This window comes from Filicampus tigris, chromosome 2 (genome assembly GCF_054856515.1).
Source record: "Filicampus tigris isolate MCC_2025a chromosome 2, RoL_Ftig_1.0, whole genome shotgun sequence".
Taxonomy (NCBI): Eukaryota; Metazoa; Chordata; class Actinopteri; order Syngnathiformes; family Syngnathidae; genus Filicampus; species Filicampus tigris.
Window position 1 is genome coordinate 26,433,762 of NC_141218.1, and position 20,786 is coordinate 26,454,547.

Here is a 20,786-nt window from a genome sequence, read left to right on the forward strand (position 1 = left end):
AAATCATTTATACACGCAATGTTGTCAAATAAGTGCTGGATGTTTGACTACAAAAAGTAATATTTATCAGCTTTGAGCAGCATGAACTTGGAAATGGCATTCACCAAACAATAAATTTTGTAGTCCCACTCTTGTCACACACTCACCCCCACGCACTCGCCCAACCAACCTTTCATCCCACCCACTGACATTGATATATTAGCTCACATTTAAGTGAGGCGCACAGTCTCTTTGAGTCAGGTGGTTGTGGCGCATGCAGGTGCGCACATTGACGATGGGAGTGTCACTTTTGCCTCTGCTGCTGCTGTGCGCTGTCTGCCGGGCAAGGAACGTTACTGTGAGGGAGCATTTCATTGCTGCTGTGGAAATCGGCTGGGACTATGTCAGTGAGGGAGATGGTGATGCAACGTCTGACCAAAGGTGAATTTATTTTCTGTTTGTTTAATGTTTTAGTGGTCTGCTACTAGTTGATTTCTAGCATTTTCATTGTACACCATATTTTACTTTGCTTATTGTAGGTGGTTGTCCAAAGACACCCCTCAGAAATACATCAAGGCAGTTTACAGGGAGTACACAGACGCCACATACACTGTACCCAAGCCAAGACCACCTTGGACAGGTTTGTTGACAATCTCAATGCTTCTCTCTTGGATTTCAAAAACCAATGCAGATACAATACAATTTTATTATTTATTTTTATTTTATTTAACATGCTGAAATACTTGAAGCTTCACTCATCAGTACATTATGTAGGACAATTGTTATTATGATCATAAATGGGTTGTTTTACAACACTGTGTTCCAACCTTTATAGAGCCAAGACAATTTTACATACTCTAACTTACTGTTAAAAAAATCTCACCGCCCATCAACAAACAAAAATACCACAAAAACTTTGAATAGTGAAATAATAATGAGATCATCTTCATTTTCTTACAAATTGACTGACTTAGTGTGTAATCTGTGCCTTTTTAATTGAACACAAGGCTGATCTATTTGCTGGAAGCCATAACTTGTTCTGTTGATGAATGGCAACAGGTGGATGCACAGCTTTATTGTAGCTTTCTGCCATCTAAGTCAAACATGAGGCATTTAGTGCTTCTGCCTGTCACTATATGTCACTGGCATAGATAGACGAACACATTGTGTAAATGTTGTTTGACCTTCTCGGCATAGTCCCTTATTTGTAATAATGTTCATATAAATTAAGTGACATTAGGTTATCTCCCATGCCACATGTTAGATCATTAGATGTACCAAGGGAAATTAGCCAGTTTCACTTATTTGGTCCAAAAAGCATGCTTGTCAATTGTTGTAAGTATAAAAGCTTTGTATTCAAGCACAGAGACCCAAATGTCACACTGAGTAAGTCAATTTGAGTGTACATTGAGATTAGTATATTGTTGCTTCACTGTGTATTTTTTATGACATTTTTGTTTGGCAGTGACATTTTCCCAGTATAAAATGTGGCTTGGCTCAATAAAATTTGAGAAACACTGGTCGTGAGACCTTAAATCCCATTGACGCCTATTTCTTCATTGTACCAAGTCAATAATGACATTTCACGCTTCAAAGTTTGTGGGCAGATCCAAAACCGCCCTTAAAAAGGTCTAGTTTGGTCTGACAAGGATACGCGGTAAAATAAAGAAAACGTGTGCAAATATATTAGGGATGTCACAATATTGGCAATTTTAATATCATGAGATCGGGATATTAAAATTGCCACGATATATCGTCCTCGTTGTCATGCTACGATATTAATAGCAGCACATCTGTTTAAAAGCCCAAATTGTCTTCCCTTTGTTCAGTTCCAGCACCCTCTGGTGGTTAGTTTATTAGTGCACTTTAATTTGATGCACTCATCAGAGTAGGTTGCAATTTGTTGAGTGTATGCAGGATCATACAACACTTGTGGTGCCTTAGATCCAGAGAAAATTTCTCTGAGCTCTTAAGGTCCCACACATGTTTCGATATTAACCGATGCCTCAACGAGGGTCTATGAGTCTCCTCTTTGTGTTGTATGCTTGCAGGTATTCAAGGTCCAGTGATCGTGACTCAGCCCCGTGAAAGGGTGATTGTTCACTTCAAAAACCTGGCATCACAGCCTTACAGTATCAGCCCAGTGGGTATAACATACTGGAAGCAGTCCGAAGGTACTGAACAAGACAGATTGAAGCAACTAGTTGTGTCCTATGCAAAAGAACTGTTGTACTTCTTTGTACTGTGGCTCACAACGTGATAGCAACTTGTCATCATGCAGCATTCTGTTCTTCCTAAACCAGACTTAATCTTTTTTGGCTCCTAATCAGTTATGTTATGTAAAACCTATCACGCTGAAAATGGGGAAAAAGTAGAAGTTTTGATTACAGTATTTAGCTTTTGGTTGCTCCTTTTTAAAAATAATTATTACAGATCTGGAAAGCCATCACCACACACTTTAAATTCAGATACACCAAAATGTGATTTGTTAACTTTGACGGAAGGGGCTTCCCAAGAACGTCAAAGGCCACTAAGTTTGGAGGCATTTAGATAAAAATTGATGGAATTACCTGTTGTTTTTTTGGGTTGTTTGTTTTTAATTAATATCTATGAGGGGGGGGGGGCTCATTGCATTGGCATATAGGCTACAGTAGCAAGATATATGTACAAAGCAATTTCAAAGAAAAATGTCAGTTTAAATATTTTATTGTGTTTGACAGGTTTGATCTCAATCTTAAAGTGTAAGTTTAAAAAAAAATCCCCAATAAGGCAATATGTACTGAAGAAGAAAAGCAAGAGAAGTTACAGTATTGCATACTAGTAGTAGTTGCCTCATTTCTCCGAAATCACACACGTGAACAGCAGTCGCTATCGTCTCCTGCGTGCAGACTTATTAGCTGCAAGTACGAGCCAAAAGATGCTGTCCAGTATCCCAGCTTGAGTTGAAGATTTATTCCCTCATAGTCCGAAGGTTCATAGCCCCCTCTGAGCACAGTGGCATGTGTCATTTCCTGAAAGCAGCTCATGTCTTCCTGCCACAGGATAACATCCCACAATGGACTTTATCATTATCTGAAATGTTGTGTAAACCACCTCCAGCAATCTGAACTCTTGAACAAGATTGTTTTTGTTTCTAATGTTTCTAATGTTCCATCGCCCCCGCACCCCCCACCCCCCTAACAGGAGCTGGATATGATGACTCCACAGCAGGCAAGGAGAAGGAGGACGATGCGGTCTCTCCCGGGAAATACCACAAGTATGTGTGGGATATCAGCGCCGCCGACGGACCCACAATCAATGACCCCGAGTGTCTTACCTACTCTTACTCGTCCCAAGTGGACCCAGTCCGCGACATCAACTCTGGACTTATTGGTGCCCTGCTCATCTGTCAGTCAAGTCAGTATTATGGCAGGGATGAATGTAACAATCCATTTTTGTTTGTCAGTGCATGTTGTCATGTCAATATGAAATAATAATAATCTTCAATTGAATACTTACTCGGGCGGTGTTCGACTGGTTAGCACGTCCGCCTCACAGTTCAGAGGTCGTGGGTTCGATCCCGGCCCCGGCCTCCCTGTGTGGAGTTTGCATGTTCTCCCCGTGCCTGCGTGGGTTTTCTCCGGGTACTCCGGTTTCCTCCCACATTCCAAAAACATGCATGGTAAGTTGATTGGACTCTCTAAATTGCCCCTAGGTGTGACAGCAAGCAAGTCCTACCTTGAGATACGAGTGACCCAACTGATGAATTTTTGAGATATGAGCCGGTGTGCGGACGATTTATTAGATTTTTTTTCATGTGGCTTACGAGTGCAAAGTTGAGCTACAAGCGCTGTATAGGGACAGTGAACTCAACTCACTTCATGATAAGCAGCATTTTGGCAAATAGTGAACAATTCTTTAAAATAGAGGCCTCAAGCTGTTTAATGTCAGTCACAGTTGAAGGTTTAAAACAAGCATAGTTTAGCCTTTAGTCTGCTAGCTTAATGCTAATAATACTAACACACAATAGTAAACCTACATATCACTGGCGTCGGGCGAAAACTTTGTAGCTCCGAAATAGTAATTTTTCGGAAGACCCCAAAAATGGCAAATTTGTTGCATCGTGAAAGGAGAGCAAGCCATTTTCAACACATTAGATTGGTCAATAGTGTGTAAAGGAAGAGTTGGGTTTTTTACTAAAAATTGAGCGTCCGTCATCCGTCAGCAGCGAGGGCACCCGTCAGTCATCCGTCATTCGCCATTTATCCCGGGGTGGAAAAAAAATAGCACCTGTCTATAGACCGGTCCGCCTCTACTTTTAAAAGATCGTCCGTCGGCAAGTCCGACTAAACTTTCACTCGCTTTACTTTACTTCAAAATGAAAGCAATGGTACAAAAAATATTCCAAGATAACACAAATTAAGAATTTGGGTAATTCATTGAGAAAATGAGCAAGAGAGACATGCTGCGGTCAAAAAGCTGCTGTGGCTCCACTCCATTTTGCCTGATTGCATTACACACAGGTCACAATTTACCACATACATCCTTCCGCCTCAAAGGCACGTTAAGTAGCTAGCTACATATATTGTATCATAAAGCCACAAGATTTTCTCCGCTAATATGAAAGCTATATGAAATGTTACATCTTACCGGTAAATTATCCACATACATGCAGTATGTTAAGTGCAATTAAGTCAACTGTTAATTTATAAGTGTGAACATGAATGCTTAATGTTTTAATCTGTAAATAATATAAACAACCCTTTTTTTTTTAAATCAGCATTCTGTGTACTGGACATCAATCTTTTTTTTAATCTAAATATTAATTACCTTAAATTGTATCTAGGCTCCAATACTGTATATTATTTTTGAAGGTTTAAAAAATGATCTCTGGTTAGGACACCCGCCTCACAGTGCAGAGGTTGTGGGTTCGAATCCGGCCCCGGCCTTCCTGTGTGGAATTTGCATGTTGTCCCCGTGCCTTTCGTCCCACATTAAAAAAACATGCATGGTAGGTTAGTTGAACACTAAATTGTCCCTAGGTGTGATTGTGATTGTGAGTGTGAATGTTTGTTTTTGTGCCCAGCGCTTGGCTGGCAACAGATTCAAGGTGTCCCCCACCAGCTGACCAAAGACAGCTGCAGCTGGGATAGGCTCCAGCACGCCTCCGACCCCTTGTGTGATAATGGATGGATGGATAAAAACGGGATCCATTTCTACTGGATTTACCTGAAACTCCACGGAAATGATATCAAAGAATTAGGCATGTTACACACATTTCTTCACATCATGTCTATTTGTGCTCGTTCCCCCAGGTGCATTCATTAAGGACAACCAGAGGAGAAATACTGCGTTCGTGCTGCTCTTTGCAGTGTTTGATGAGAGCAAGAGCTGGTATGGGGAAGTGGGAGAGAGGAGGAGCAGAGAGAACTTTAAGAGGAGCAACAGCAGGAAAGAATATCACACCATCAACGGCTACATCAACTCCACTTTGCCTGGTGAGCAACTACACAAAGAAGCTACACGCAGTGTGTTGCTGGTGGTGTGTTGCTGCTCTGATTGACGCACTTGACATTGTCATTTGTATGTGCGTTTCCTCATGCAGGTTTGACAATGTGCCAAAAACGTGTGTTTTGGCATATGATTGGTATCGGTACTGCCCCAGAAATCCACTCAATCCAATTCCAGGATCACACTCTGAAGGTGATGCATTTAATCTTCTCCCCATGTAATCTATTTATCATCTAAACATCTAGTAAGATCTAATTAACAAAAAAAAATGGGAACGGTCTGAAAATTCTGCCTTCCCCAAAGTGTATAATATATAATGGCATTGTCAAAATGAACCCCTCCCTTCTGAAAAAAAAAGTAAATTAAAATAATGAAGATCTCATTATATTTAATAAAGCATAACGAATGATTCACATTCAGACTCACAGCAACGGACATTTTAAAGTCTTAAATCAACCTAATATGCATATTTTTGGAATGTGGGAGGAAGCAAGAGTACAAAAAACGCTGACTCAGTACAGGAAGGGTAGATCCGAAATTCGGAGCCCGAACCTCAGACGTTTGAAGCAGACGTGGGAACCACAAAGTCACTGTTTCACCGTGCTGCCCCATTATGTGACGTGCACTGCAAATGCTTATTTCCCTTTCAGAGAAATGCAGACTCTCTAAATGTATTTGTTTCTTTTCAGTTTAACATACTTCTTTAATAATTAACCGAAATAAATTCATCCATCTATCAATGTTCTATACTTTTTTTATTTTTATTACGGTGGTAAGGAGTTGGAACCTATCCCAGATGATTTTCGGCAAAAGCGCAAACACTGAAGTGCTCTCCTGTCAATTACAGGCCACGACTTGTACAGAAGCATTCACTCTCGCATTTGTGCTGAGTGGGAGCTCAACCCACACTGCCTGCACGGAAGTTGGGCAAATAAAACCACTACACCATCAGACACATATAAATAGATCCATACTCTTGTATTTCATTTGATTTAATATAGTCTGGAAATGCAATCTGGTAGTGCAACATTTCGTCTATTTTTATAGAGGTAACGTTGCTTGACTTAAGTAAAAGTGGATTTCATCAGCATTTGCTTTTCCAGGTGATGAAACATCGCAAAGTGACCATGGAGCTGACCCCCATGACCTTTGTCACTGGAGAAATGAAGCCCGGCAACGTCGGCGACTTCCTCATCAGCTGCCAGATACATGCGCACCGCATGGGTAAGAGAGGAGTGTTCGCATGAATTGTCCCTCCATCATGCGAGCTGGAAGTGATTTTGCCGGTGTCCACGCCCAGAGGGCATGAGAGCAATGTTCAAGGTGGAGACCTGCCCCGGACCCGACCTCCGCAACGTTAAACACGACGACTACGATGAGTATGGGGAGGACGACTTCAACACCATCAATTTACAGCCCATGGGGCCACGAGCACTAGGGAGACAGCTGACCAAAATCAGGAGGTATTACATCGCTGCCGAGGAGATCACGTGGGACTACGTGCCTCTCACAACTGCCAAAGACAGGTAGCACACAAAGGGGGGAGGAAAGTCGCAGACGGTAACAGGACATAGAACTAAATTCCAGAATTACTCTTCCGACATGAGTGAGCTGGAGTCCGGAGACATGCCAGAGTCCCCTCGTCACCGCAACTACAAGTATAAAAAGGTGGCTTATGTGGAGTACAGCGACAGATCTTTCACTAGGAGGAAAAACGTACCCAGGACGCTGATGGGTCCACTCCTGAAAGGAAAAGTCACTGATCGCTTCCACGTAAGTTTGACAAACGTCAGTGGTCAGAAACAATTACCAGTATGTGCCGTTTTCCAAAAACGTCATCAACTTGTTTTCACATATTTATTTCATTCTTAATAACCAGCTTGAATTCTGCCTCCAGATCACATTCAAAAACCTGGCCAGTCATCCTTTCAATATCTACCCCAATGACCTCACCAAGATTTATCCACTGCTGACATCCGGAAATGGTAAGTCACTTTGCAGCGCTTGGTGACTGGTGAGTGTGCACGCTTTCCTTCGCCTCTCAGAAATGGTTCTTTAAATTTCAGTTGGGTTGGATGGGTTACTCGTAGGTCACATTAATGGTGGAAAAAGATTGTTAGGTTACAAAAACCTAGCTGCTTAACAAGGGTGTGAAAACTATATCGATTGTATGCTCCTCGTCATAATTCTAATTCTTCATCATAAGATGGGATTTTATGTTAAATTATTACAGACGATATATTTACAAGAATGCGTGTGCACATATGATGCCAGTTTGGATGGAGGTTATTTTAGTTCATGAAAACAAACGAAGTAATGAAAACTAAAACTCAAAAACATCTTAGTTAAAAAAAAATTATTATGAGTTTAAAAAGATAGTTAACTACACGAAACTACATTTTACATTTACAAAACGGATTAAAACTAATTATGGCGAAAATGCCCTTCAGATTCGTCTCTTGTCAGTGACTTTAGTACGAGTTCTGGGGGTTGATTTCAAATGTAGATGCTTTTCCTTGCTTGGCTCTCAAATGTAGTTTTGTCATGTATAAGCAACACTAGCTTAGCCCATCAATCAATCTTCAGTAGCATGCTTTGGGTAACTTTTTCATTGTTGTATTTTCTTGAGGTTCTCAAAAATAAAGCTCTCATGAAAAATTAATATACTGATTAAAAATAGCCCTTTCAGAAACTCAACAGTTCCCAAACAGTAAAAAGTTTATGAAATTAAAGAACAGAGAAGTTCATATGATTTGTCCAAAAATAACTCTGATTAGCTAAGAATCGGAATCGAGAATCATCAGTAACAGGAATGGAATCGAAGACCCCAATTCATAACTATCGGCCAAATTCAAACGACGCCCAACCGTAGTTGTGATGCAACTAACTTGAAAAGCAGTATTATGCACTGCACTTATTCTAGTTCCAAGTCTGTGGACTGTTTAAACAGTAAGCCTACCTGTATTTGAGGACTAGAAGGTTGTTTTTCAAATTTGAGCTTCATTCAAAGTAGTTACTCTGATGTGTTTTTTGAAAACCTTGCACACAAGAAATACATCAAATTGAAAAAAAAGAAAGAAAGAAAAAGCATAAGTTAGTGTTTTCAAACTTGAGACCGGTACTGTCTACTGTCGGTAGTCATCAAAAAGTTAAAGTGCGCGCTGTGCGGTCTTTCCATCTAATGTGAACGCATGTCAAAGTTGCAGAAAATGACTTGCGCTCAATGGAGGTGCCCCCAAATGGGACCTTTGTGTATGTCTGGGAGCTAACCACCGATGACGGGCCCTTGGAGGACGACCCCGAATGTCTATCACAGCTGTATCGGAGCACCGTGTCCCCAGAGAGGGACCTGGCTTCAGGGCTGGTGGGCACCTTGCTCATCTGCAAGTCGAAAGCCATCGACACCAAAGGAAACCTGGTGAGATGAGATGCTCTGTCTCATACACACGTGGACAAAATTGTTGCTACCCTTCTGCTAATGAAAGAAATACCTACAGCGGTTCAAAAGCAATGTCTGATTTTCATTGGTTACTTTTCGTCATTTGTTTTTGTCTTTTGTCAGTTTGAAGTTATTTCTGTGAGACCACCGTGGCTTTTTCTTTCAATAACAATGCCGTAGCAACATTTTTTTTCCACGCGTGTGCGTGACATGAATCCCAAGGAGGCCATTTGAAATCAAAGTTTCTTACATCCAATCTACCAATGCAGTTGGCACCTGATCGCGAGTGGACTATTATATTTGCTGTCTTCGATGAGAACAGAAGCTGGTATGCGGATGAAAACATTTACAAACACCAGAACTCATCCAAAAGCACAAACCCTGAAGTATACAACTCCAATGTCATCTACAGTGAGTTCGCCCTGCACTTGATTTCAACTCCACTGTGGCAGAACCCCCCCCAAAAAAAGCATGTATTTCATCTTCCAGGCATAAATGGCATCATGTTCGGTGGGCGCCCATTATCCATGTGTCAGACTGAAGTCACCTTCTGGCACGTGGCCAACGTGGGCACCCAGAGTGACTTCCTGTCAGTCTACTTCACTGGAAACGTTTTTAAATATAATGGCCTTCATCAATCCGTCCTCACCCTCTTTCCAATGACGAGCATGACCATTACCATGGAAATGGAGCTGCCAGGTATGATATAAAATCATCAATCCAAACCTTAAAATAGGTTTATTCTACTGTCGAATTATATCCATTTTGTATCTGGCAGATTATTCCGACTGAATAAAGCTCAGTATTGACACTGCGTGACATTATTGATACCTTTGTAAAGGCAGAGTCTTTTGATATCACTATTTCACCAATTATTGTTGTTTATTTGGCATTGTTTAGTGATTCAAAGCAGCAACTAAACAACAATCGAGCAATGTCACGCAAGAGGGATCGATGGTGTACTCAGCCACCTTTTTGAAACTGTTTCACTTACTAGTTCAGCCAAGTAAAAGCAGATGTTTGCAAATGCTTTATTTTCATTACACCCAAAAGATAATCAGTCTGCTTTCATGAAGAATACAGAAATCACAGAATCATTACTGCTGAGAGGCTGAAATCGGAGGATTTGGACAATTTCAAGTTTAACAATGGCTCTAAACAATTACTTGATTGTCAAAATAGCTGTCAATTAATTTGATAATTGACTAGTTGTCAATTAATGGATTGATTTTGACACCTGTAGACGGCACATATATTGGCTCATGTCTAGGTGTTACGATTAAAGTGTCTTGTAGAGTCTCTCTCTGTCGAGTTCTCTGACTGTGTTAATTCAACCTTTGGTATGACTGACTTATTGTTACCAGGGGATCCCAAACATGACTCCTAAGATCCCAAACATGACTCTTAAGATCCCAAACATGACTCCTACAGATTCATTAAAAGAACCACTGGCTCTGTAAGTAAAGAGCTACAGCGGCTTGCGAAAGTATTCAGCCTTTTTGAACTTATGGACCTTTTGCCACATTTCAGGATTCAGGTCTTAGTAGGTTTGCAAAGGTCTGATACTCTCTCCAATTCACTGTTTGATCAAACGGTGCTCTGTGAGGTGTTTAAAGCTTGTGAAATCTTTTCATATCATAATCCTGCTTTGAACTTCTCCACAACTTTATCCCGGACCTGCCTGGTGTGTTCCTTGGTGTTCATGATGCTGTTTGCTCCCTAATGTACTTTTAGCAGACATTTGAGACCATCTCGGTGAAGTGCATTTACACTGAGAGTAGACTTCACACACAGGTGGAGTCGATTTATCATCATCAGTCATTTAGGTCTGGATCGTTCCGAAAAAATCGGGGAACTTCTGGAGTGGATAGGCTGCACTGACAATACAGAGGCAAATGATATTGCACATCCCACTCTTCAGTTTTTCATCTCTAAAAAAAGTTTAAAATATTGTATGAATTTCATTCCACTTTATGATTGATTCTGCACAGAAAAATCCGATATTATATGCTTTGTTTGAAGCCTGAAGGCAAACGGTCTAAAAGCTAAAGTAGGCAGAATACTTTCTCAAGCCATTGTATCTACCCATGTGGTTACTATTTGGTTTTAATTTCCAATTTCTTGGCGTCAGGGTCTTGTATAGGCTTCATTGTTATTTGGGGATATGCAGGCCACCGGTGGCGTGTACAGAATGTTCGTGGACGATCTGACTTCTTAAATGATTCAAAAGGCAAACGCTGATATAATCTGAACGCTTAAGGATTTGCTGCATCTCAGCAATGCTGGAAAGCAGTATGCCTTCTCTCCAGATAACCGCAACAAAAGTCGCAACTTCCATATTTTGGTTGATGGTCCATTCTTTACATCCGCAGAGGCTGTCAAACCCGCTGCCTTCAAATGCTTGGACTCAAGTCTTTACGCTGAACAGCTACCACTCAATGAAATCTTGCATCGGGTCTTGAGCAATGAAACTTGGGCTAGAGATTTAACGTTGACAAATGTACCAAACCACAGGGCTCGTTCGGCCCGGAGAGGATAATGATAAAGCATGAAGTATTTGTTTGTATACTGTATTTCCCGACTTCCTGCCTCCTCTCACAGGTGAGTGGGAGATCAGTGCCTTCGATGGCAGCCTCAAAAGCCGGGGAATGAGCGCTCGCTACACAGTCTGTCCCTGCGACTACGGAGACCCGTTGGTCGACCGATATGATGACTTCAGTGAAAACTTTGACTGCGTGGACGTACTGCCAAAGAGCATGAGAGCTCAGAATACAAGAATGATTTGGGTGTGCAAGAACTTCAATGCCACTGAAAATGACACTGGCGGCAATATTGGCTGGACTGTGAAAGGAGACCAAATCTGTCAAATGAAGAGTGTGACTGCAGTTTCTTCGGAGGAAGAAGATGCAACTAGTGTACCCGAGGGAGGAATCCCACTGGAGGTCTTGAAAAAAATTGAGAGAAATGGGGAGTGGATGGTGGATTTGAATGAGACTGAACATGAAGGAAGCAGCAGGCAGAGAAGACAGGGAGAGGGGAACTGGACACGTGAAGACTTTAGCTCTCCGGAGACAGGAGAAGACGAATTCAAACGGCAGTTAGGAGGCGAGACCAAAGAAAACGGAACAGACACTGTTGTCGAGATGAACGCCAACCCGAGGAGCAGGACGCCGCCTGAAATGAATGTGACGGGGGAGGAGAGCAACGAGATTTTACCAGATAAAAATCCAGGTCACAAGGACAATCTTTTAACAGAAAGTAATTCACTGGAAATGGGCCAAAAGTTCAGAGAAAGCCGCATTGAGAGTGATTCTGAGGAACTCACAGTGGCTTCTCTTCGGGTGGACTATAATTCTACAGCCACAAAAAACTCAACAGGAATCAAACTGTCTTTGGATTATGACGACTACAACCAAGAGGTGATGTTGCCTTTCAGGGAATGCGGAGTGTCCGCTTAATTACATATCCAAACACTTCATCCCACATTGTTGCTGTTCGTACAGGAGAACAACACATCGGATGTAATTGCCTCAGAAAAAATTGACCCGCGCTCCAGAAGCACAAAAAGACACCACTACTACATTGCTGCAGAGGAGATCGGATGGGACTATGGCATCGGGACAGCCCCTCGTCGCATTAACCCGGGGTAGGAAGTGATATATATTTCCAATAAACTCCCACTGTCACTTCACAAAACCTTCTGAGCTTTATGATCAAGACGTTGTCAAACAGCCATTGCACTTCCTTCCTCCACATGAGGTTCCTTTATTTCAAAACAACCATGTTGTGGTTGTAAGGTGTGGATTTTGGGGGGCATTTTTTGAACAGAGTCTTTTGTTTTAATATTAGGATTAAATGACTTTTTCTTTTCTTTACATTGTGTGAATGCTTTGTGGTAGATTGTACCACTTTTAGGCTGTAGGAGGGATTTTTTTTCCCTCCTCTTCATATAGCCAGTATAGTTTACAACTCTTCATTTGTTCATATGTTGCCATTTAACATAGTCTTTCAATCACAGTCGTTCTGCTCTTGCTCAGTTTTGCCTTGGCCCCTTCGTTACCTATAATTATGCCATGCTGTTAAGTGATTTCACTTGAAACTAAAACAATCTCCTGAATGAAATGAAATGTTTTTGGATCGCGATAGTAATGTTACAAATGAACCGGTATGCTTCCTTTGCTCTAGAGAGAAGCGTCGTGGAATGAGGAAGTTCCTGCCAGAATACAAGAAGGTGGTGTTTAAGGCCTACGCTAACAAACACTTTCTGGAGCCTGACAAAAGAGGAGAGCTTGACAAACACCTGGGAATCATGGGACCTTTAATCAAAGTCGAAGTTAATGATCTCCTTACTGTAAGTTGAATATAGCTAATGAAACTCAATGAACTGAAATAATAATGGCGGCTAATGGTGACCATTGTCCACATCCTCTGCCTTATTCAAGGTCATTTTCAAGAACAAGGCATCCAGGCCCTACTCATTTCATCTGCAGGGAGTTTATGATCGTACTCAGTTGGTCTCCCTCCCCGGAGAGCATGTCCCACCTGGAGAAGCTCGCACATATAATTGGAGAATCACAAAGAAACAAGGTCCCACCGAAGCGGAATTGGACTGCAAGGCTGGAGCGTATTACTCCACGGTGGACAAGGTCTGCATAGATATGGTCCATTCGATTGCTACGTAAGGGATTGTCGGAAAAAATTCAAGGTTGCGACGTTATTTTCAAGACTTGAAACTTTCTGAGGGAGGGGATATTTATTTGTGCAAATTCAGAGTGGGGTGCGTATCTATTAGGTCTAAGGCATGATGGCTGAGCCAATTTCTTTAAAGCGGAAGTCAACCCAAACATTTTTTTTTCAAGAATATGTTCCCACCAGTTCAAACACGGCATTCTGATTAATTTTGCGTTTGTGGAATACAAGTTAAGCAGCAAAATGCACTCGTTTTTAGCCATCTCTGGGGGCGGCCATTTTGTCTTCTGTCGACTGAAAATGACATCACAACTGCTCACAATGACTGATCACGGCTGACCTTTTTTCTGAATCTCAGCCGTGATTGGTCGTTGTGAGCAGTTGTTATGTCATTTTCAGTCGACAGAAGACAAAATGGCCGCCCCCAGAAATGGCTATAAACGAGTGAATTAACACTCATTCCACAAACACAATATTTATCAGAATGCCCTGTTTCAACTAGTCGGCTTGCATAGAACATATTCTTGAAAAAAAAAAGTTTGTGTTGCGTTGACTTCCACTTTAAATATTTAAGCTAACAAGAAAAAAATACTGTCATCACTTTTGTTTTCATGCTCATTTTTAATTAGCTGAGCTCAAAAATCGAAGCCATTTACAAAAAGGTCTATTTTTCTGTGTTAGTGAGCGCTAAGATAATCCATCCACCTCAAGATAATCAAGACATTCTTTAGACAGCATGATTATTTTACAGGTGTGCTCCGGCCGCCCACACATTAAAACGTCACTCTGAAATGTGCAATTTTATTACACGGCACAACGCCGCAGATGTCACAAGTTTTGACGGATTGCTCGCAACTGGCATGTTGACACCAATGATTTATGAACAGTTTTGAGCGAAATAGGCCTTTCGTGAAAGGCACAGTGTTTTGATCACGAACGAATATCCCATTGGCAGATATGGACTTATTTCCACAGCCAACAGTTCAATATGCAATGTTCAGAATTGCTTCTTTGCTGTAATACCTGAATGTCTGTAATTGCACCACATCTCATTCACTAAATTTGCAATCAGACCTTACTGCTCAGGTGTCAAGTCTGTCGGATAGGAATGTAGTGATGCATTAAGAACTAGAGGATACTTGGGCTGCACTAGCTTGTTACAATCGCTTGCGTTGGAATTGTTCAATTTCCATAAATATGAGATGCATATATTTGTGTCTCTATGTGCCAGGAGAGGGACCTTCACTCAGGTCTGATTGGTCCCCTGGTCGTGTGTAAGAGTGGGACTCTGCCAACCGCTGAGAACTCAGGAGTCGGACCAGTGATCCAGGATTTCAGCCTTCTCTTTCACACGTTTGATGAGACCAAAAGCTGGTATCTGGAGGAGAACCTTAAGAAGCATTGTGTCCCTCCCTGCCAGGTCAACCCAGACGACCCCTCGTACCACACCGGCAATAAATTTGCAGGTGGGCAGAGCTGTTTTTGTGGTGTCAGTAGCTGACTATTTTTGCTGATTTGTATACATTTATCATTAACAATACTTGAATATTTTATATCCATAGCGATAAATGGCTACGTGGCAGAGACACTTCCTGGTCTGGTGGTTGCGCAGCGGCAGCGAGTCAGGTGGCACCTGTTCAATGTGGCCAGTGATGGAGAGTACCACGCTGTGCACTTCCATGGATTGCCTTTCACCCTGCATACTGAGGAGACGCACCGCATGGGCATCTACAACCTCTTCCCTGGTGAATATGCGCGGACAGACACACAAATACCTGCTAAGATTAGTGACTGACAATAGAAATGCTGTATGAGAAATGGCTTTGCGAAAATAATACTGTGAGTGTAGTTTGTATCTGGAGATTATTTAAGACCGCTCTTGTATTTGCACTTACACTTTAGGTGTATTCGGCACCGTGGAGATGATCCCCTCCACAGTCGGCACATGGCTGGTTGAGTGCACTGTCGGGGACTACCAGCAGGCTGGAATGAGAGCTAAACTGTTGGTCTATGATCCAGGTGGGACCCTTCAAACTAAAGTTGACTGTTGGTGGCAAATGCGCACCTTGCTTTTCAACTGCCTTGTCTGCCAAAATATTCAAGCCATAATTCATTTTGACTCAGCAAGTTGGTGCACTTGTCGTTATTTCACTTGTCAAAACTGGATATTCTGAAATGCTTATTATGGTCACAAATAATGATAGGCCAGGATCGAGTCACGTTAGAACAAAATGTGCCCTCCCTCCATTAGTGATTGTCATATTTTGGTGATGTTATCTAAATGTGAGCGGCACACTCAGTAGGATGCAGTGACAGTGGCAGTCAAAAGTGTAAACTTCACTTACCTGAAATATAGTACCTGATGTTTTGGATGGCGAGTGTCTGCATGTGTGTAGCAAAACGTAGCAGATTATCATATTGGCCGATTGTTATTTTCTTAATGCAGACTGCACTCTACCTCTGGGAATGAAATCCGGAAGCATCCAGGATTGGCAGATCACTGCTTCAGATCACATAGGTAAAACATTTGCTTATTTGCACATATTGAAATAATATTTTATAATACCTTTTATTTGTGCTTATTTTGGGGCGTACATTGATAAGAACACATTAGCACAAGTGCCTTTAATGATCATTATTACAATTGGTGCTGACTATGCTTGCACATGTGTCCAGATAGTTGGGAGCCCCGACTGGCAAGGCTGCATCAGTCTGGTTATATCAATGCTTGGATGGGGACAACCAAACTGCCCTGGATACAGGTTGAACATGCGCTATTGTCACCGATTTCTAGTAGCTATATCCCGTGACCGGTGCACTTCCTAATCACTGAATGTTTAATGATATCAGTGTCACTTGCTCTTTAATGATTATCACTGATGTATTATCAGGTGGACCTGCTGAAGCCGACTCTGCTGCATGGCATTGAGACGCAGGGAGTGAGGTCAAGCCTGAGGGACAACTACATCTCACTGTTTGGCGTTTCCTACAGCCTGGACCAGGACACGTGGATCCCCTACCAGGGGAACAACATGAGTCAGCCAAATGTGCGAACGCCCCGGCATGTCATCGTTTACACTTAATCAAGAGCTTTTCTACCATAGTGGTTTTTTATTTTTTTCAGAAATAAGGGTAATATGAATGCACCTGTTTTTATTGGCAATGTCTACCTCTTGTTTGCATCTGATCTGCCGATCAATCAATGACCTTGTGAAACCAAGTTGTTCCTGAAATCTATAACCATTTTTGTGCTGTTCTAGAAATTTCACGGAAACATGGACAGCTCCAAAGTGAAGCATAACCAGTTCTCCCCTCCATTTGTGGCTCGCTACATCAGGATTTACCCCGAGAGCTTTGTGCGAAGGCCGGCACTGCGACTGGAGCTGTTGGGCTGCGATCTCAACAGTGAGCTTTAACTTTACAATACTTACCTGGTGGTTCCTTGACTTACTTATTTTTGTTCCATGATCACGCAACTCCACTGTGCTCCTTCTGGTGTGTGCGCTTTGCCCACCAAGGGGCAGTTTAGTGCATAGAGGCACAAATGAAAAAGAGTTTCAAACCAAAGTGAATCATTAAGCTGCAGTAATAACGTCAAGAAAAAGATGAAAGATAAAGAATATATGCATGTGCGTATTGTCGTATAGTCTATCGATGCATGTTGCCACCATAACGAACAACTATCCTTTGCAGTGATGTTTTGCATTTGAATTGCATTTCACCAAACACTGTCCTGAGTCTGGGCTATGCTAGCCCATAGGCGTTTATATATTTATTTTTTTTAATTGCCCAGGGTAACAACACGGCAAAAAAGTAACGTTACATCAACATTAAAAGTTTGCCGTCAAGTCAGGTGCTGCAAAATATCATTCTCCGGGCCGCAACTGGCCCCCGGGCCGCAAGTTTGAGAGCCCCGATCTAGCGCTTGAATCTCAATTTTTTAAAATTAAAAAAATAACAAAAATTGTGAATCGGATCTGTGGTAAGTCAAGGTATACAGTAGCTCGTGTGTGCATGTGCATGTGCGTGCGTACATTTGGACATTTGTGCGTGTGAGTGCAGGTTGCTCACATCCACTCGGCCTCGAGAGCGGACTGATTTCTAACATTACCGCCTCCTCACAACGTTCATCAATGCTGCGTAATTGGAGCCCCACCCTCGCCCGCCTCCATCAGGAGGGGAGGACCAACGCCTGGAGGCCCAAGGTAAACCAACTCTGTTGCATTTCACCTCTTCTCATGTGAATGGGTAATATGATAAAAGATTAAGAAGAGCAAAAACATGCGGAACAAAAATTCGCATTTAGTAAGCATGTCATCCATCTTCTAAGTCCACCGTCCAAAGCATACCACAAGTCCAAAAAAAAAAAACCTCCACCCATTGCACCCCTAAATGGATTCATCCCAATTTCATAGCATTTTTTTTCATTTACAGTGCAGTAAATTTGTTATAAAGCGCAGGCAGGTAACATAAGTAGGCCCTCACCTACTTATCATCTTCACACAATGCAAAACCGAGGTGTGATTTGCACTGCGCTTGTTATAAAAGGTCACATGTCAAGTTTGTAATCCTTGGCGTGAACTCGAACACCGCTGGCCAACTATTACAAACACTAGAACGGTGGCTTTTCAATTGTTGCAGATATTTGTTAAAGTGGAAGTCGTCGATATGTTTTTCCACCCCCACTACTACACTAATAAACATGGTACTCTGATGAATAGTGCGTTTGTGGAATATGAAAAAAAAAAAAAATGTCCACCTCAGCGGGTGGCCATTTTGTCCTGTACCTGTGCTGGCTGTTGACTGAAAATGATATCACAGCATACTGCTTGCTTGACTGCTTTCATCCGTATTTCAGCTCGTGACAGCATTCGTTCAGCATTGCTGAGCAATTTCAAGTTAACGCGTGATTTTTATGAGTTGATCAAATTACATTAGGGACTTTCCGCACCCAAAATCCAAAGACAAAAAGTCCAGAGAACCATTCCTTCCCTCTTTCAAATGATCTTCATTTTATCCTCTGTGGCAAAATTCCCAGGACAACAACCCTCACGAGTGGCTGCAAGTGGACCTGATCTCAGTCAAGCGCATCACAGGTGTCATCACCCAGGGGGCGCGGTCTTTCGTGACACAGATGATGGTCACAGAGTTCTCGGTGACTGTCAGTCTCGATGGATTCTCGTGGACCAGCGTGTTGGAGAATGACTCGCACAGGGAAATGGTACGAAAAAATGGACACATAATGGACTCACGCATCCATGCCACATTTATACTGTCAAAAGACAGAAAAAAACCCATCCTGTAACAGCCACAACATTAGGTGCACAATTGATTGATTTTTGCTCTATTTGCCTGTATTGGATCTCTGTCAAGAAGTGTCAAGTAAGCAAGGCTTCTTCCTGTTCCTTTTTAGATCTTCACAGGTAACAACGACCCAGACGAGGAGGCCCTCACCGTTTTTGAGCCGGCCCTGTTCGGCCGCTTCTTGCGCATTCACCCTCGTGGCTGGATCAACGACATCGCCCTGCGTCTGGAAGTGCTGGGCTGCAACACACAGCAGGACCTCTAACAAGCAGTTACACACAGCACCTTTAAGTTGCACATCTACTCTGCGCTCAATGAAATGGTATTGGATCTATTCTTCCCTGCTCGAGAAGTGTAACAGATATGTTGTAGTCACGGAGAGAAAAGTTGTTACTTTCGAAAAGTATTTTGCCTGGGACATGCCAACATCTTCAGAATGTAAGCTTGTGTAAATATTTCACACAATGATGGATGTATACTGTTTGAATGATTGTTAGATATTGTTGGAAAGGTATGGACTAGAAAAGTATAAATGGATGTAAATTTCCGCTTTGATAAAATTTCATATAATGAATCTTGAAGAGTTGCGCTGATCTTCATTGCATGCTTCAAGTGGGAAATCAATGTAAACAATATTTATAATTTACACAAACGCGTGCGTGTATCACTTTGCCTTTATTGTACTCAGAAATGAAAGGTGGGGGAGGGTTCTGGCGGTTTCCATTCACGTTCACTGCTCCCATGCCAGGAACTCCCTGCTACGTTCTTGCGCATTAGCTCTTGCCTCACTTCAAGTGCTCGCTGTCCTCAGTGTTATTTTGGCTTATCCTGCTCCAGCAGGCCATCCTGGGACACACAATGCGTAAGTGTGCTCCCACATAGTTCTTTGACAAGAAGCAGCTTGGAGGCTTGTCTGAAAAGTGTGTGACAAGGTAGCATGATCAGCATGTTTGTTAGTCCAAATTGTCTTTATCACCTTTTTATCAGCTGAGGAAGTTTCCCGGCAGAGGGGGCAAGGGAGAGCAAAGTGGACAGGACGTGCCTTTGCAGAGACATTGGCAGCAGCACATCAGGCTTAGCTGATAGGGCTCGCAAAACAATAGCAATGTGTGTGTTGTCAGGAAGAGAGAGAGAGCACCTGGTTTTAACGTTGACGGACTGAGCCTTGATGGGAGCATGCAGAGGTCATGACCTCATGAGATCTGATTACCTGGCTGCTCTTTGACTGATGCTTAAAACAACCAACAACACAAGGTGTCAATCTGTAGGCTCCTGTTTTTGACACGGAAAATGGTTGAACACAAAACGCTCCTCAATCCTCAATCCAACGCAAGTAACAATGACCTCATGACATTGAAGGCCTTTTTCAACCTTGTGTTGTGTCCAGCCATCCATTTTCATTCCCGCTTGTCCGAATTAGTGTAGTGGGTGAGGTGGAGCCCTCGCAGCTGGCTAAGTGAGAGGCTGGGGTACACACTTGACTGGTCACCAATCAATCGCAGAGCAAAAACAAACTGCCATTCAAAAACCCACTTACACCTCTGGACAATTTAGAGCAAAGGATGAGCAAGTGTCAATCCACAGGCCAACACTTGGAGTGGCCCCTCGGTTTATTTTTGAACATTGTAAAAATGCTTCCTCCTATCATGCCTGACCAAATTTAAGTTGCAATAACACCATTCACCACTAGATGGCAGACATCGTTTAATACTGCTTCCAGCAGTCATATCCATTAGATCAGAAGTGTGAAACTCATTTTTGTTGCAGGACACACCGTAGTTATGTTGACCCTCTCCTTATGACTATGAGCCTATGTAAATGTATGATTGCCTACACAACAAATTGATGGATGACTAGTTTTGAAATCAGAGGCCAATTGTTCAAC

At 42.2% G+C, this 20,786-nt stretch overlaps 1 protein-coding gene across 2 annotated transcripts; it reads left to right on the forward strand.

The window, feature by feature from the left end:
* Positions 1-185: 185 nt before the first annotated feature.
* f8 (coagulation factor VIII, procoagulant component) lies at positions 186-19,475 on the forward strand. Of its 2 annotated transcripts, none has more exons than XM_086023627.1 (27): positions 186-420; positions 519-619; positions 2,031-2,153; positions 3,163-3,375; positions 5,274-5,456; positions 5,564-5,661; positions 6,573-6,693; positions 6,770-6,995; positions 7,077-7,242; positions 7,367-7,454; positions 8,670-8,887; positions 9,178-9,319; positions 9,398-9,607; positions 11,510-12,327; positions 12,412-12,554; positions 13,094-13,259; positions 13,351-13,554; positions 14,829-15,063; positions 15,160-15,342; positions 15,500-15,616; positions 16,044-16,115; positions 16,274-16,359; positions 16,489-16,644; positions 16,858-17,002; positions 17,660-17,802; positions 18,636-18,818; positions 19,011-19,475. In XM_086023627.1, exons 1-27 carry the CDS (start codon positions 254-256, stop codon positions 19,164-19,166), a joined length of 4,863 nt encoding a protein of 1,620 aa, XP_085879753.1. In that variant the 5' UTR covers positions 186-253; the 3' UTR covers positions 19,167-19,475. The 2 variants fall into 2 exon arrangements, with proteins under 2 accessions (XP_085879753.1, XP_085879754.1); XM_086023628.1 differs by having other exon boundaries at positions 8,676-8,887.
* Positions 19,476-20,786: the final 1,311 nt, after the last annotated feature.

Bases quoted from the DNA above. Each gene is read 5' to 3' on its own strand.
- f8 (XM_086023627.1), top strand. From the start codon at position 254: ATGCAGGTGCGCACATTGACGATGGGAGTGTCACTTTTGCCTCTGCTG. The intron at 13,260-13,350 runs GTAAGTTGAATA...GCCTTATTCAAG, and splicing joins AAGTTAATGATCTCCTTACT to GTCATTTTCAAGAACAAGGC. The intron at 15,617-16,043 runs GTGGGACCCTTC...TTCTTAATGCAG, and splicing joins ACTGTTGGTCTATGATCCAG to ACTGCACTCTACCTCTGGGA.